Genomic DNA, 15,021 nt, shown 5'->3' on the forward strand with positions numbered 1-15,021 from the left:
GGTTAAAGAAGAATAAAGTTAATGTTCTGGAATGGCCAAGTCAAAGTCCTGACCTTAATCCAATGGAAATGTTGTGGAAGGACCTGAAGCGAGCAGTTCATGTGAGGAAACCCACCAACATCCCAGAGTTGAAGCTGTTCTGTATGGAGGAATGGGCTAAAATTCCTCCAAGCCGGTGTGCAGGACTGATCAACAGTTACCGCAAACGTTTAGTTGCAGTTATTGCTGCACAAGGGGGTCACACCAGATACTGAAAGCAAAGGTTCACATACTTTTGCCACTCACAGATATGTAATATTGGATCATTTTCCTCAATAAATAAATGACCAAGTATAATATTTTTGTCTCATTTGTTTAACTGGGTTCTCTTTATCTACTTTTAGGATTTGTGTGAAAATCTGATGATGTTTTAGGTCATATTTATGCAGAAATATAGAAAATTCCAAAGGGTTCACAAACTTTCAAGCACCACTGTAGTTTATTATAAATAAATATTGTGAAACACATTGTATTTCCAAAATGACATTTTTGCCATATTGCCTACCCCAATATGTGTTAAGCAGTTGTGTGTGAGCATGGATAACACAAAGTAATGCTGCACATGTAAACATGTATTTGAGCACCTGGCCAATTCTTCCTCTTGCCTCCTTTTTTCTTCTTCTTCCTGCCTCCGTCTCTGCAGCTCCTTCACTTTCTCCAGTTTCACACGGTTGAGCTGCTCCAGCACAGCCTGCTGCTGCCGCTGCCTCTCTCTCAGCTCCTGCAACGTTCCCGAGAACACTTCCTAAATGCTGGCTGCAGGTTTGGGATGTAATACGAACTCTAAACTCTCTCAACACCAGTCAGTCTCTCCTTACCCCTCCTAACATTTCTTACGCTATATTGACATTTAATAACATCAGTGTCTTAAGGGTATCATGTTCCTAGGGACCTGTGTTCCCAGAGTCCTTTGTTTCCACAGCTCTATGTTCCCAGTACCCTGTTTTCCCAGGGTTATATACTCCAAGTATTCTATCTTCCTTGTTGCCAGTACTCTATGTACCTAGGGTCCTATAGACCCATAACCCTATATTCCTAGGGTCCTATTTAAAATTCAAGTCAAAGTCCCTCTTGCGCCCCTCTTCCCAGGCAGTCTCCTGTCCCAGTACGAACCAGCTCTTTGAGGCGTATGGGTGCAGCATCAATCTCCGTTTTGATAGCCCTCGGCCTCTCGCTTATACAGCTAGGGTTACAGTGGGGGGCTAGTCCTCTGGTAACTGCAAGAGTTTGACTTCCCTAGTATTTGCATCTGTATTGCAGCGTGCCTTGCCAGATGGTAGTAGGTACCATTTTTATTATGGTATGACCCGACCGCAAGTAGAACTCGCGATCTCCCGATCGAGAGGCGGACACACTAACCACTAGGCCAACTCGCGGTCAGGGTCCTATATAGGGTCCCTATATTCCTAGGCTCCTGTTTTCAGGGACCTATACTCCTAGTGCCCTGTGTTCTCAGTGCCCTGCTATCACAGTGCTTTGTTTCCAGTACAGAATGTTCCCAGAGCCCTACCTTCCCAGTACTGAATGTTCCCAGAGCCCTACAATTCTAGTAACCCCATGTTCTTAGAGCACTACATTCCCAGAACGGTAATCTCCCAGCCCCACATATACCTAGAGCCCTATTTTCCCAGAATGCTCTGTTCCTAGAGCTCTGTGTTCCCAGGGACCTTTGTCCTGATTATAATCCTATGGTCATTCAACATCCATGCCTCTGTTGTATTATTTACAAACGTTACGATTGTATTATTTCCAATACATTGTGATGATACAAACCAAAATAATGAAAGGAGTCTATTAATGATGTTATGAATTGAATTAGACAACGTGCAACTGGCAAGTAAACTCAGACACACAGAGCTGCCATAAAAACCTCACCACAAACTTACTATAAATAGTAATCAACGGTTTAGCCATTGCAGTTATGATCAGACAAGCATGAATAAAATTCAGCGAACAGGTAAGTTTATGGGGGGGAAAAGAAACATTTATTTCGGGTAATAATTACTTTCACTTTGTGCCGATTTAAATAGCTGAACTTTGACCTGTGAATTTAAATGCCTTAGTCTTGTGAGCCGATCGAAACAAATCGGTGGAGCTGATCTCTTTAATTGGTAAAAAAAAAATGGAGATACTGGTTATTTCTTACTGTTGCTTGGCACACATCTGAAAATAAAAAGCTACCCACAACGAATCGCCTCTAAGTCGCGTGAAAGCTCAAGGATTACAGTATTTGTTTTGCATCAGTCTGATTATGTACTTCATGCAAACGAGGCTCTGATCTCAGTTTAGTTGTCATGCCTAAATAAAGCCTCAAATTCAGCTGAAGTAGTTTAGTCTTGGATATTAAACTGAAAACAGATAAATTTGCAAAAGAATCTGTGACCTTCTGTTTATACAACACCAATTCTTGTCTTTGTATTGTATTCAAGTGAGTATAGGTTAAAATAATTTGCAAATCATTGCATTCTGGTTGGCAGGACGGTGGTGTAGTGGTTAGCGCTGTCGCCTCACAGCAAGAAGGTTCTGGGTTTGAGCCCAGTGATCAACAGGGGCCTTTCTGTGTGGAGTTTGCATGTTCTCCCCGTGTCTGCGTGGGTTTCCTCAGGGTGCTCCGGTTTCCCCCACAGTCCAAAGACATGCAGGTTAGACTAATTGGTGGCTCTAAATTGACCGTAGGTGTGAATGTGAGTGTGAATGGTTGTTTGTCTCTGTGTCAGCCCTGTGATGACCTGGCGACTTGTCCAGGGTGTACCCCGCCTCTCACCCATAGTCAGCTGGGATAGGCTCCAGCTCGCCCGCAACCCTGCACAGGATAAGTGGTTACAGATAATGGATGCATGCATTCTGGTTTTATTTACATTTTATGCAACATCCCAACTTTTTTAGGAATCAGGTTTGGACACCTTCAGTGTGTTTATCAGCAGCAGAAACATTAATTACTTCAATCTGGTTTTAGTGTACAGAGGAAGATGTAAAAAGTGGCAGATTCTCATCTTCATCTCCTTCACATTTCGGCAGCTTGGCCTGTTCAAGTTTACTGATATGTTTGAAGTGAATGTGAACTTTGGATAATGCCTTGGGTGAAAGCTGGCAACTGTTTAATGTTCTTCCCTCCTAAATTAGGTACACTGGCAGAACTGTATCAAGCTTTTTTATAATGTCTTTAGGAAAATATACAACAAAGGAAGGAAGGATAGAAGGAAGGACGTACACACCTGCTAGACTGAAAACAGGCAGTGCAAGATTTCACCCACAGCTTATGACTGACTCATACATGTCAACCTATACGGAATGTCCGTATTTTATATGGATTTGATTCAATAAACGTAGTATACGGGCGTATAAATAAAGTTATATGGATTCTTTAAAAAAAACTTCAATATTTATTTAGAGCTATAATCAATTCCCACGATGATAAACGTACTGTACACCACAGACAGTCAGTAAAGAGTCTTATGAAATCGCGCGTTATCTTGTGGTAGCGAGACTTCGTTCCACTTTTGATCATGCGCACACCGCATTGCGAGAATCCCGCCAACCGTGAAGTCATACACATATAAACATAGACGCCGCTTTCTGCGTAGAATCATACGTCATCCTCGCCGCCATATTGGATGTGGCAAAGTGGAGATTCTTCAGCCGCCTCTGGTATAGCGTCTAGACAGTAGCCGAGAATAAAGATGCCTCATTCATGTGCTGCGTTTAACTGTACCAACAGGTTTACCATCCAAACGAGATCACATGGGATTACCTTTCACAGGCGAGACTGGAAAAATACTTTTCATTGTATTTGGTCATTATAACGTAATTTTACGAACAGATTTTCCTGACTTTGTGGCTAATATGAAGTCTCGTGCATAATAGCCACTCGGTGAAACCTGTCTCCAAACAACGAAGTATTTCCTTCGTAACTACGCTGATAGCACTTTGTGTTTTTGTCAAACATTGGAGCTTTGTATTCATTCTGACGGTTTATTGTTATTAATATTGAATAAAAAGTAACTGGGATATATCATTGTTAATTATCATTCAAATTTTAGGTAAATTATTTTAATTTGCATCTTATACGGATTTTATAAGGGAAATACGGATTTTGGAGGTTGGTTATACAGGTTTGATTGACCAAAGGTTGACATGTATGCTGACTGGTGATTAAAAGGTGGTTAAAAATCAACATTCCACCAATATGGTAGGAATGCAAAGAAGACAAATGCAAGATGGAAGGATGCTCTGGGATGAGTGTGACACATGAAGTAAGGAAAAGGAGAGCAGAGAACCTTGATCAGAAGGAAGAGATTGGTTAGACAGCCCAGCAAAGAGAGAAGTCCCTGTAGCATACAGTCATCCATCTCCACTAACTACAAGGAGGACAAGACGGAGGGTTAGAGAGCGATAGAGTGCATATACCCGACGGAAGAGGGCATTAGAAAGTGAAAGAGTGAGCAAGCAAGGAGTGCAGATATGCACGAAAGAAAGAAGAGCCTGGAGAAGTAAGCATTAGTATCGTTCATCATCACTGAGACGAAATCAGGATCTGTTACTGTGTTCATTAAGACATGCTTATGCATATTTGAATGTGGTGTTAACGAGTGTGTTTCTTTTGTAGTCATGTTAGCGTCACAGCATGCAAATAGAGTGCTTTAGTTATCTCTGTCTTTGTCAGAGCGAAATCTCTCAGTTAAACCCAAATCTTTGCACTATATCGCTTCAATCACTTCCACTATGCTTTATCGCTTTATTAACCAGCTGATCGCCTTTACATCGTTTTTAAACGAGCTTGTTTCTTGCTGAGAATAATTAGCATGGTGTAGCTCAGTCGGACCTTCATGTCCCGGTTGTAGCGCTCCACCTCAGACAGCTTGGCCGTAGTCTCCCTCTCCAGAGCGTCCAATTGCTCCTTCAGCTTCCTACAGCTCAGATCCTTCTCACACTTATTCCTCTTCACATCATTCACTCCTGCACCTGAGAAAGGGTGAAGAAAAATGTTTGTTGGCTTTAGCTGGTCTACAATGAACGACGTAAACTTGACGTTTTATCCGTTCATCTATCCGAATATTCCTACATCCTTATATTCATTCTTTAGTGCCTTTGATACATCCATCTTCTCTCCATGCCTTATTCCAGGCATACGAGAGTACTTCAAAAAGTTCTCGGCCTCACCCAGAAAACGTCACAGGAGAAAGATTGTTCTTGCGTCATTTTTTTACAGTCTCCTTTAACTTCAGTGCACTTGGTCCACCGATGTTCAAGCTTGGCTATCCCTTCGTGGAAGCAGGTCACATCTTGAGCCTCCAGATCCTCCTCAACAGCATGGATAACTTCATCACTCTGAAAATGGCGATCGTGCAGATAGAAGTCAGGAGATGCCAGGTCAGGTGAGTAAGGTGCATGGGGCAACAGTTGTCTGCTTCTGCCCCTGCCATCTGTACTGTGTGGACAGGCACATTGTCCTGGCGCAAGATCGCGCCAGCTTGAAGCGTTCCTCTCCTTTTTTCTTTTGAATTTTTGTGGACAGTGATATAAGGCTTTATAGTATACAGTTATGCCCGAAAATGGGAGTTACACCCCTTGTTTCTAGGTGAGGCGGAGAACTTTTTGAAGAACCCTCATACATCTACCTAACCCTGCAAACATGCATCCGTACATTTCTGCTCTTATCAATTCACTAGGGCTGTAACAATATGCGTATCGAAATCGCGATACGCACAGCCACGATCCGTGTCGAGATACAAGAAGGCAGAATCGCGGTACACCCTTTCAAACTTCTCCTCAGCCCAAAAACAGAGGTGCTTCCAAACTTCAATTTATGAATACTTTACTTTTTATTTAAATTACATTTTAAACTTACTTAAATTGCTTTTATTTTTTATATCTATTAGTAAGTCATTTTTTCGCCGACCTGCGACAATCTTCTGCGAGTCACGCAATGTCCACACTCGCCACTGGCAACCATATGGCGTCCTTGGCCACCAGAGCATTCGTTTCTTTTAAGCGGTCGCCATTCTGGTTGCGACGCGGGGAGCGAATCTGTAAACAAGCAGCTCATTGGCTGCCTAGGTGTGCCACAAGCCAATCACAATCACCGACAAAGCTGCCTTGACCGGAAAGGCATGCAGTGTTGCCAGATTGGGCGGTTTTAGGTGCTTTTTGGCGGGTTTTGAACATATTTTGGGGTGGAAAACGTCAGCAGTATCTGGCAACACTGAAGGCATGTCTGCTTGGGCGTTAGCGGCAGTTACGCAGAAGCCTTCTGCGGCAGTTACACTTTGACACGCGAGCAATGTTTCACTATAAAAATTCCGTAATTTCCATCTGTTTTCCGCGATCACAGAAAATCATTGGCCCTATGAGAGTGAGACAGTGAGAGAGCCACCCCCCCAAAAAAAAAATCTTAACGGATTTACACGATTTGGAAAAATGACTTTTTCAGAACCGAAAAAACCAGAGCTTCCGGCTCAACAGTATTATTTTGAGAAATAAAACAATCTTTGGATATACATTTGTTCATTTTTGCATACATATTACTCATTCTCTGCAGTGGTCTGAATTATTTGTTATTAAATAGTTAATGTAAGTAAGTAAATGTTAATAAGTCAAATTTACTACTTTAAAAAAACATATATTTTAAAAAAAATCGTGGGTGTATCGAATCGTGGGTCAAAAATCGTGATACGAATCGAATCGTGAGTTGGGTGTATCGCTACAGCCCTACAATTCACCCTTCAATCCTAGCATCTATCTACCAGTGCATTCATCCACTCACCCAAGCATCTGTTTCCTATCCGTCTATCCACGCATGCATCCATCTCAGCATACACTGACTCCATACATGCTTCAGATATATATCATCCATATATCTCCGTCATATATCGTACATTTCTCCATCATTTACCTTTACATCCTAGACTTCGTCTACCTGTTTCCATCCACACATCCTTTTTCATCCATCTACTTCTCAATTCATGCATTCATCAATTCCTTTATCTCTCCACTTGTTCTTGCATTCATCCAGTCCATCCATCCATCCATCCATCCATCCATTAAAAAAAAAAAAGTATGTGTGTGTGCTCACAGATAGTGTTGGTCTGTGTGAGGTTTCTTAGTTTTTCTGCCAGTCTCTGCTTCTCTGGGGCCAGACTGCTTAGCTGTCTCTGAATATCCTGAGGAGAAAAACAAACAAAAAGAAACAAACAAAAAAAAACCCCTCACATTAGTATAGCATCAACATGCACAAGGAAATGACATCTGTATCTGTAAAAACATCTGTATTTAAACATCTAAATAGACAGATCTCAGCTCTCTGCTATAAGAATCAAAGTTTTAAATCATTTGTGTGTGCATTTGAGAAATTTAAATGTTGACATTTTTTTGCAACAAATTGAAACTGCGTCATTGAGAACCTCAAACTGCAGCTGTATAGAGTTAATGTCGGCGATGTGTCCGTCTCTCTTCTGATTGACGAGCTCTAGCTCCGCCCTCTGGACCCGCCTCTTGCTCTGAGCATCCCGGAGACAGTCCGAGATTTGTTTGTGCCTGTTGCCCTGAAAATTCATCAGAAGTCTTAATTCAACACCCTTTCTTTTCATGCTGACGTGTTACTTCGTGGGTTTTCAGACGCTAACAGGTGATTTGAATATGTACATTTTTGAGGGAAATGTCTCTGTCAAATCCAAATCGTTGCATCATATCACGTTAATCACAGTCACTCAGTGCGTTTACATGCACATAGAGAAAATCGAATTTCTGCCGTTGCTCGACTGAAATCGAAGTTCTAAATGCCATGGATACACCTTAGCTCGGCTGAAATTGAACCGAACTTGATTTCTCGTAATCGAGCTACGCGACCTAGGTTATGCGATTTTTGCCGAGCTACTTAGTGCATGTAAACCCTATCGAGCTACGTAGTCGAGCTACTTACTTCAGCACTGCCCCTTCCGGAAGTGACGAGTGACGAGACCACAAGCGGGAAACACGACAGCCTCGGTCAGCATGACAACAGTAGTAGCGAGCAGCAGAAGAGGTCAGGAGGAACAAACGAAGAAGAGAAAATGGCGAGCAGAAACGTGCACTTCTGGAGCAATGAGGAGACAGAGTTCATGCTCATTCAGCTTAAGGAGTTGAATATATTAAAATTCATGGACGGGAGAAAAACGCGCAATGGAGAACACGGAACTGATAACTGTTTACACTCTTGAATAGCTCTTCTTCATGACGACAACCGGAAGTGTACCAACACGATGGGGCGTGTAGCGCCACCTGTGGCTCGGGTGCACAATGTACAGTGGTGCTTGAAAGTTTGTGAACCCTTTAGAATTTTCTATATTTCTGCATAAATATGACCTAAAACATCATCAGATTTTCACACAAGTCCTAAAAGCAGATAAAGAGAACCCAGTTAAATAAATGAGACAAAAATATTATACTGGGTCATTTATTTATTGAGGAAAATGATCCAATATTGCATATCTGTGAGTGGCAAAAGTATGTGAACCTTTGCTTTCAGTATCTGGTGTGACCCCCTTGTGCAGCAATAACTGCAACTAAACGTTTCCGGTAACTGTTGATCAGTCCTGCACACCGGCTTGGAGGAATTTTAGCCCATTCCTCCGTACAGAACAGCTTCAACTCTGGGATGTTGGTGGGTTTCCTCACATGAACTGCTCGCTTCAGGTCCTTCCACAACATTTCCATTGGATTAAGGTCAGGACTTTGACTTGGCCATTCCAAAACATTAACTTTATTCTTCTTTAACCATTCTTTGGTAGAACGACTTGTGTGCTTAGGGTCGTTGTCTTGCTGCACGACCCACCTTCTCTTGCGATTCAGTTCATGGACAGATGTACTGACATTTTCCTTTAGAATTCGCTGGTATAATTCAGAATTCATTGTTTCATCAATAATGGCAAGCCGTCCTGGCCCAGATGCAGCAAAACAGGCCCAATCCATGATACTACCACCACCATGTTTCACAGATGGGATAAGGTTCTTATGCTGGAATGCAGTGTTTTCCTTTCTCCAAACATAACACTTCTCATTTAAACCAAAAAGTTCTATTTTGGTCTCATCTGTCCACAAAACATTTTTCCAATAGCCTTCTGGCTTGTCCACGTGATCTTTAGCAAACTGCAGGCGAGCAGCAATGTTCTTTTTGGAGAGCAGTGGCTTTCTGCTTGCAACCCTGTCATGCACATCATTGTTGTTCAGTGTTCTCCTGATGGTGGACTCATGAACATTAACATTAGCCAATGTGAGACAGGCCTTCAGTTGCTTAGAAGTTACCCTGGGGTCCTTTGTGACCTCGCCGACTATTACACACATTGCTCTTGGAGTGATCTTTGTTGGTCGACCACTCCTGGGGAGGGTAACAATGGTCTTGAATTTCCTCCATTTGTACACAATCTGTCTGACTGTGGATTGGTGGAGTCCAAACTCTTTAGAGATGGTTTTGTAACCTTTTCCAGCCTGATGAGCATCAACAACGCTTTTTCTGAGGTCCTCAGAAATCTCTTTTGTTCGTGCCATGATACACTTCCACAAACACGTGTTGTGAAGATCAGACTTTGATAGATCCCTGTTCTTTAAATAAAACAGGGTGCCCACTCACACCTGATTGTCATCCCATTGATTGAAAACACCTGACTCTAATTTCACCTTCAAATTAACTGCTAATCCTAGAGGTTCACATACTTTTGCCACTCACAGATATGTAATATTGGATCATTTTCCTCAATAAATAAATGACCAAGTATAATATTTTTGTCTCATTTGTTTAACTGGGTTCTCTTTATCTACTTTTAGGACTTGTGTGAAAATCTGATGATATTTTAGGTCATATTTATGCAGAAACATAGAAAATTCTAAAGGGTTCACAAACTTTCAAGCACCACTGTACCTCACACAATAGCTCGATTTCCTTGTGTGCATGTAGGATTGGATTTCTCTGGCACCCCTGCTGGGACCCTTAGCTCGATTACCGACAGCAGCTTGATTTGGATGTGCATGTAAACGTACTGACTGTGACTCTGAGGCCTTATTAAACAGCTGTCCACCTTTAAACAGTGTGAGGCAGAAAGAACAGTGTGACTCAGACAGTTTTTAAACATGGTTTAAAAGTGACAGTATAACTGTGCAGTGAGGGAGCAGAATTTCTCCACTGTTTTAAATTATTTCACATTTTAGATCACATTTGACCTGAGGAATCGACATTGGTACTTTACTTTTGTGTATTGTGTATAAAATCATGCAGAGTGTAATTCTGACCACAGCCTCCAGCTCCAGCTCCAGACTCCTCTTCCTGGCTGTGAGTCTCTCAATATCTCTCTTTTCTTTTTCACTCTGAGCCTGCAGCTCTGCCCGCTTAGTCCTCTCCCACTCTGTCCGCCTCTGACGCTCCGCCGCCTGCCGGAGAGGAAGAACACATACACCTGGATTTACAGATATAGAGTAAACCTAGAGTGCGTACCTATGCCTGTCCCTTGAAGGAGGTCTGATCTCTGCACTCAGTGAATGTCTGATGTCTGTCTCAATGAAAGGGGTGTGGCCTCTATACCTCTGTCTCTGTGAAAGAGGTGTAGACTCTGTATCTCTCTGTCTCAATGAAAGAGGTGTGGCCTCTGTATCTCTCTGTCTCAGTGAAAGAGGTGTGGCCTCTGTACATGTTTGTCTCTATAAAAGAGGTGTGGCCTCTGTACCTCTCTGTCTCAGTGAAAGAGGTGTGGCCTCTATACCTCTCTGTCTCAGTGAAAGAGGTGTGGCCTCTGTAGCTGTCTGTCCTAGAAAGAGGTGTGGCCTCTGTACCTCTCTGTCTCCGTGAAAGAGGTGTGGCCTCTGTACCTCTCTGTCTCAGTGAAAGAGGTGTGGCCTCTGTATCTCTCTGTCTCAGTGAAAGAGGTGTGGCCTCTGTACATGTTTGTCTCTATAAAAGAGGTGTGGCCTCTGTACCTCTCTGTCTCAGTGAAAGAGGTGTGGCCTCTAGCTGTCTGTCCTAGAAAGAGGTGTGGCCTCTGTACCTCTCTATCTCCGTGAAAGAGGTGTGGCCTCTGTACCTCTCTGTCTCAGTGAAAGAGGTGTGGCCTCTGTATCTCTCTGTCTCAGTGAAAGAGGTGTGGCCTCTGTACATGTTTGTCTCTATAAAAGAGGTGTGGCCTCTGTACCTCTCTGTCTCAGTGAAGGAGGTGTGGCCTCTATACCTCTCTGTCTCAGTGAAAGAGGTGTGGCCTCTATACCTCTCTGTCTCAGTGAAAGAGGTGTGGCCTCTGTATCTCTCTGTCTCAGTGAAAGAGGTGTGGCCTCTGTATCTCTCTGTCTCAGTGAAAGAGGTGTGGCCTCTAGCTGTCTGTCCTAGAAAGAGGTGTGGCCTCTGTACCTCTCTGTCTCCGTGAAAGAGGTGTGGCCTCTGTACCTCTCTGTCTCAGTGAAAGAGGTGTGGCCTCTGTACCTCTCTGTCTCAGTGAAAGAGGTGTGGCCTCTGTACCTCTCTGTCTCAGTGAAAGAGGTGTGGCCTCTGTATCTCTCTGTCTCAGTGAAAGAGGTGTGGCCTCTGTACCTCTCTATCTCCGTGAAAGAGGTGTGGCCTCTGTACCTCTCTGTCTCCGTGAAAGAGGTGTGGCCTCTGTACCTCTCTGTCTCAGTGAAAGAGGTGTGGCCTCTGTACCTGTCTGTCTCAGTGAAAGAGGTGTGGCCTCTGTAGCTGTCTGTCCTAGAAAGAGGTGTGTCCTCTGTACCTCTCTGTCTCTGTGAAAGAGGTGTGGCCTCTGTATCTCTCTGTCTCAGTGAAAGAGGTGTGGCCTCTGTACCTGTTTGTCTCCGTGAAAGAGATGTGGCCTTTGTACCTCTCTGTCTCCATGAAAGAGGTGTGGCCTCTATACCTCTCTGTCTCAGTGAAAGAGGTATGGCCTCTGTATCTCTCTGTCTCAGTGAAAGAGGTGTGGCCTCTATACCTCTCTGTCTCAGTGAAAGAGGTATGGCCTCTGTATCTCTCTGTCTCAGTGAAAGAGGTGTGGCCTCTGTAGCTATCTGTCCTAGAAGGAGGTGTGGCCTCTGTATCTCTCTGTCTCAGTGAAAGAGGTGTGGCCTCTGTAGCTGTCTGTCCTAGAAAGAGATGTGGCCTCTGTACCTCTCTGTCTCAGTGAAAAAGGTGTGGCCTCTATACCTCGGTCTCAGTGAAAGAGGTGTGGCCTCTATACCTCGGTCTCAGTGAAAGAAGTGTGGCCTCTTTATCTTTTTGTCTCAGTGAAAGAGGTGTGGCCTCTGTACATGTTTGTCTCTATAAAAGGGGTGTGGCCTTTGTATCTCTCTGTCTCAGTGAAAGAAGCGTGGCCTCTGGAGCTGTCTGTCCTAGAAAGAGGTGTGGCCTCTGTACCTCTTTTTCTCAGTGAAAGAGGTGTGGCCTCTGTAGTTGTCTGTCCTAGAAAGAGGTGTGGCCTCTGTACATGTTTGTCTCTATAAAAGAGGTGTGGCCTCTGTATCTCTCTGTCTCAGTGAAAGAGGTGTGGCCTCTGTACCTCTCTGTCTCAGTGAAAGAGGTGTGGCCTCTGTATCTCTCTGTCTCAGTGAAAGAGGTGTGGCCTCTGTACATGTTTGTCTCTATAAAAGAGGTGTGGCCTCTGTACCTCTCTGTCTCAGTGAAAGAGGTGTGGCCTCTATACCTCTCTGTCTCAGTGAAAGAGGTGTGGCCTCTGTAGCTGTCTGTCCTAGAAAGAGGTGTGGCCTCTGTACCTCTCTGTCTCCGTGAAAGAGGTGTGGCCTCTGTACCTCTCTGTCTCAGTGAAAGAGGTGTGGCCTCTGTATCTCTCTGTCTCAGTGAAAGAGGTGTGGCCTCTGTACATGTTTGTCTCTATAAAAGAGGTGTGGCCTCTGTACCTCTCTGTCTCAGTGAAAGAGGTGTGGCCTCTAGCTGTCTGTCCTAGAAAGAGGTGTGGCCTCTGTACCTCTCTATCTCCGTGAAAGAGGTGTGGCCTCTGTACCTCTCTGTCTCAGTGAAAGAGGTGTGGCCTCTGTATCTCTCTGTCTCAGTGAAAGAGGTGTGGCCTCTGTACATGTTTGTCTCTATAAAAGAGGTGTGGCCTCTGTACCTCTCTGTCTCAGTGAAGGAGGTGTGGCCTCTATACCTCTCTGTCTCAGTGAAAGAGGTGTGGCCTCTATACCTCTCTGTCTCAGTGAAAGAGGTGTGGCCTCTGTATCTCTCTGTCTCAGTGAAAGAGGTGTGGCCTCTGTATCTCTCTGTCTCAGTGAAAGAGGTGTGGCCTCTAGCTGTCTGTCCTAGAAAGAGGTGTGGCCTCTGTACCTCTCTGTCTCCGTGAAAGAGGTGTGGCCTCTGTACCTCTCTGTCTCAGTGAAAGAGGTGTGGCCTCTGTACCTCTCTGTCTCAGTGAAAGAGGTGTGGCCTCTGTACCTCTCTGTCTCAGTGAAAGAGGTGTGGCCTCTGTATCTCTCTGTCTCAGTGAAAGAGGTGTGGCCTCTGTACCTCTCTATCTCCGTGAAAGAGGTGTGGCCTCTGTACCTCTCTGTCTCCGTGAAAGAGGTGTGGCCTCTGTACCTCTCTGTCTCAGTGAAAGAGGTGTGGCCTCTGTACCTGTCTGTCTCAGTGAAAGAGGTGTGGCCTCTGTAGCTGTCTGTCCTAGAAAGAGGTGTGTCCTCTGTACCTCTCTGTCTCTGTGAAAGAGGTGTGGCCTCTGTATCTCTCTGTCTCAGTGAAAGAGGTGTGGCCTCTGTACCTGTTTGTCTCCGTGAAAGAGATGTGGCCTTTGTACCTCTCTGTCTCCATGAAAGAGGTGTGGCCTCTATACCTCTCTGTCTCAGTGAAAGAGGTATGGCCTCTGTATCTCTCTGTCTCAGTGAAAGAGGTGTGGCCTCTATACCTCTCTGTCTCAGTGAAAGAGGTATGGCCTCTGTATCTCTCTGTCTCAGTGAAAGAGGTGTGGCCTCTGTAGCTATCTGTCCTAGAAGGAGGTGTGGCCTCTGTATCTCTCTGTCTCAGTGAAAGAGGTGTGGCCTCTGTAGCTGTCTGTCCTAGAAAGAGATGTGGCCTCTGTACCTCTCTGTCTCAGTGAAAAAGGTGTGGCCTCTATACCTCGGTCTCAGTGAAAGAGGTGTGGCCTCTATACCTCGGTCTCAGTGAAAGAAGTGTGGCCTCTTTATCTTTTTGTCTCAGTGAAAGAGGTGTGGCCTCTGTACATGTTTGTCTCTATAAAAGGGGTGTGGCCTTTGTATCTCTCTGTCTCAGTGAAAGAAGCGTGGCCTCTGGAGCTGTCTGTCCTAGAAAGAGGTGTGGCCTCTGTACCTCTTTTTCTCAGTGAAAGAGGTGTGGCCTCTGTAGTTGTCTGTCCTAGAAAGAGGTGTGGCCTCTGTATCTCTCTGTCTCAGTGAAAGAGCTATAGTTTATGTATCTGTCGGTCACAATAAAAGAGGTGTGGTCTCTGTATCTGCCTGTCCCAGTGAAAGAGGCATGGCCTCTATTTGTTTCATGTGAGATGTTTGTGTTTGTCACACGCACCTCCTGTCTCTCCAGCTCCTTCAGCCTCTCCTCTTCCCTCTGTCGCTCCATCTCTCTCTGCCTCTCCACGCGTTGCTCCTCCTCTTTCTGTCTGCGCAGAGCCTCTCTCTCTCTCCGCTCCTGCTCCTCCCTCTCCCTCAGCCTTCTCCTCTCCTCCTCCCGTCGCTCCTCCTCTCTCCGTTTCTCCTCCTCACGCCGCTGCGCCTCCTGCAGGGCCTGCCGCCGCTTCTCAAGCTCCATGCTGCCTCTCTGGAAGTTCTCCCGCAGTTTATCCTCAAACGACACTGGAATAGAGTGAGCAGGTTCTCCTTCATCTCAAACACTATGTTTGTATTATTATTTTTTTAATCAAATATAAGAATAAAGGTTCGGTGAAAGTCCTGAGATCAGACAGTGAAAGAAACAGAAAAACACCACCACAAGATGAAAAGCGTATTTTCATATTACTGAGAAACTACAGAGCATAAACTCCTCCATCCTGAAGATGT

The 15,021-nt window shown here is 44.5% G+C and overlaps 1 protein-coding gene across 5 annotated transcripts in view; it reads right to left on the bottom strand.

Annotated features, from left to right (window-relative positions):
* The window catches only part of itsn2a (intersectin 2a), a 109,131-nt gene that overhangs the window by 41,151 nt on the left and 52,959 nt on the right, over positions 1-15,021 (bottom strand). For all 5 annotated transcript variants that reach the window (XM_060913808.1, XM_060913805.1, XM_060913807.1 and 2 more), the window contains 6 exons: positions 14,534-14,817; positions 10,300-10,437; positions 7,440-7,580; positions 7,112-7,199; positions 4,862-5,001; positions 624-760 (listed from right to left, as the gene is read on the bottom strand). In XM_060913808.1, coding sequence (XP_060769791.1) covers positions 624-760; positions 4,862-5,001; positions 7,112-7,199; positions 7,440-7,580; positions 10,300-10,437; positions 14,534-14,817 — 928 coding nt within the window. The remainder of the gene's footprint in view (positions 1-623; positions 761-4,861; positions 5,002-7,111; positions 7,200-7,439; positions 7,581-10,299; positions 10,438-14,533; positions 14,818-15,021) is intronic.

Source organism: Neoarius graeffei, chromosome 2, assembly GCF_027579695.1.
Source record: "Neoarius graeffei isolate fNeoGra1 chromosome 2, fNeoGra1.pri, whole genome shotgun sequence".
NCBI lineage: Eukaryota > Metazoa > Chordata > Actinopteri > Siluriformes > Ariidae > Neoarius > Neoarius graeffei.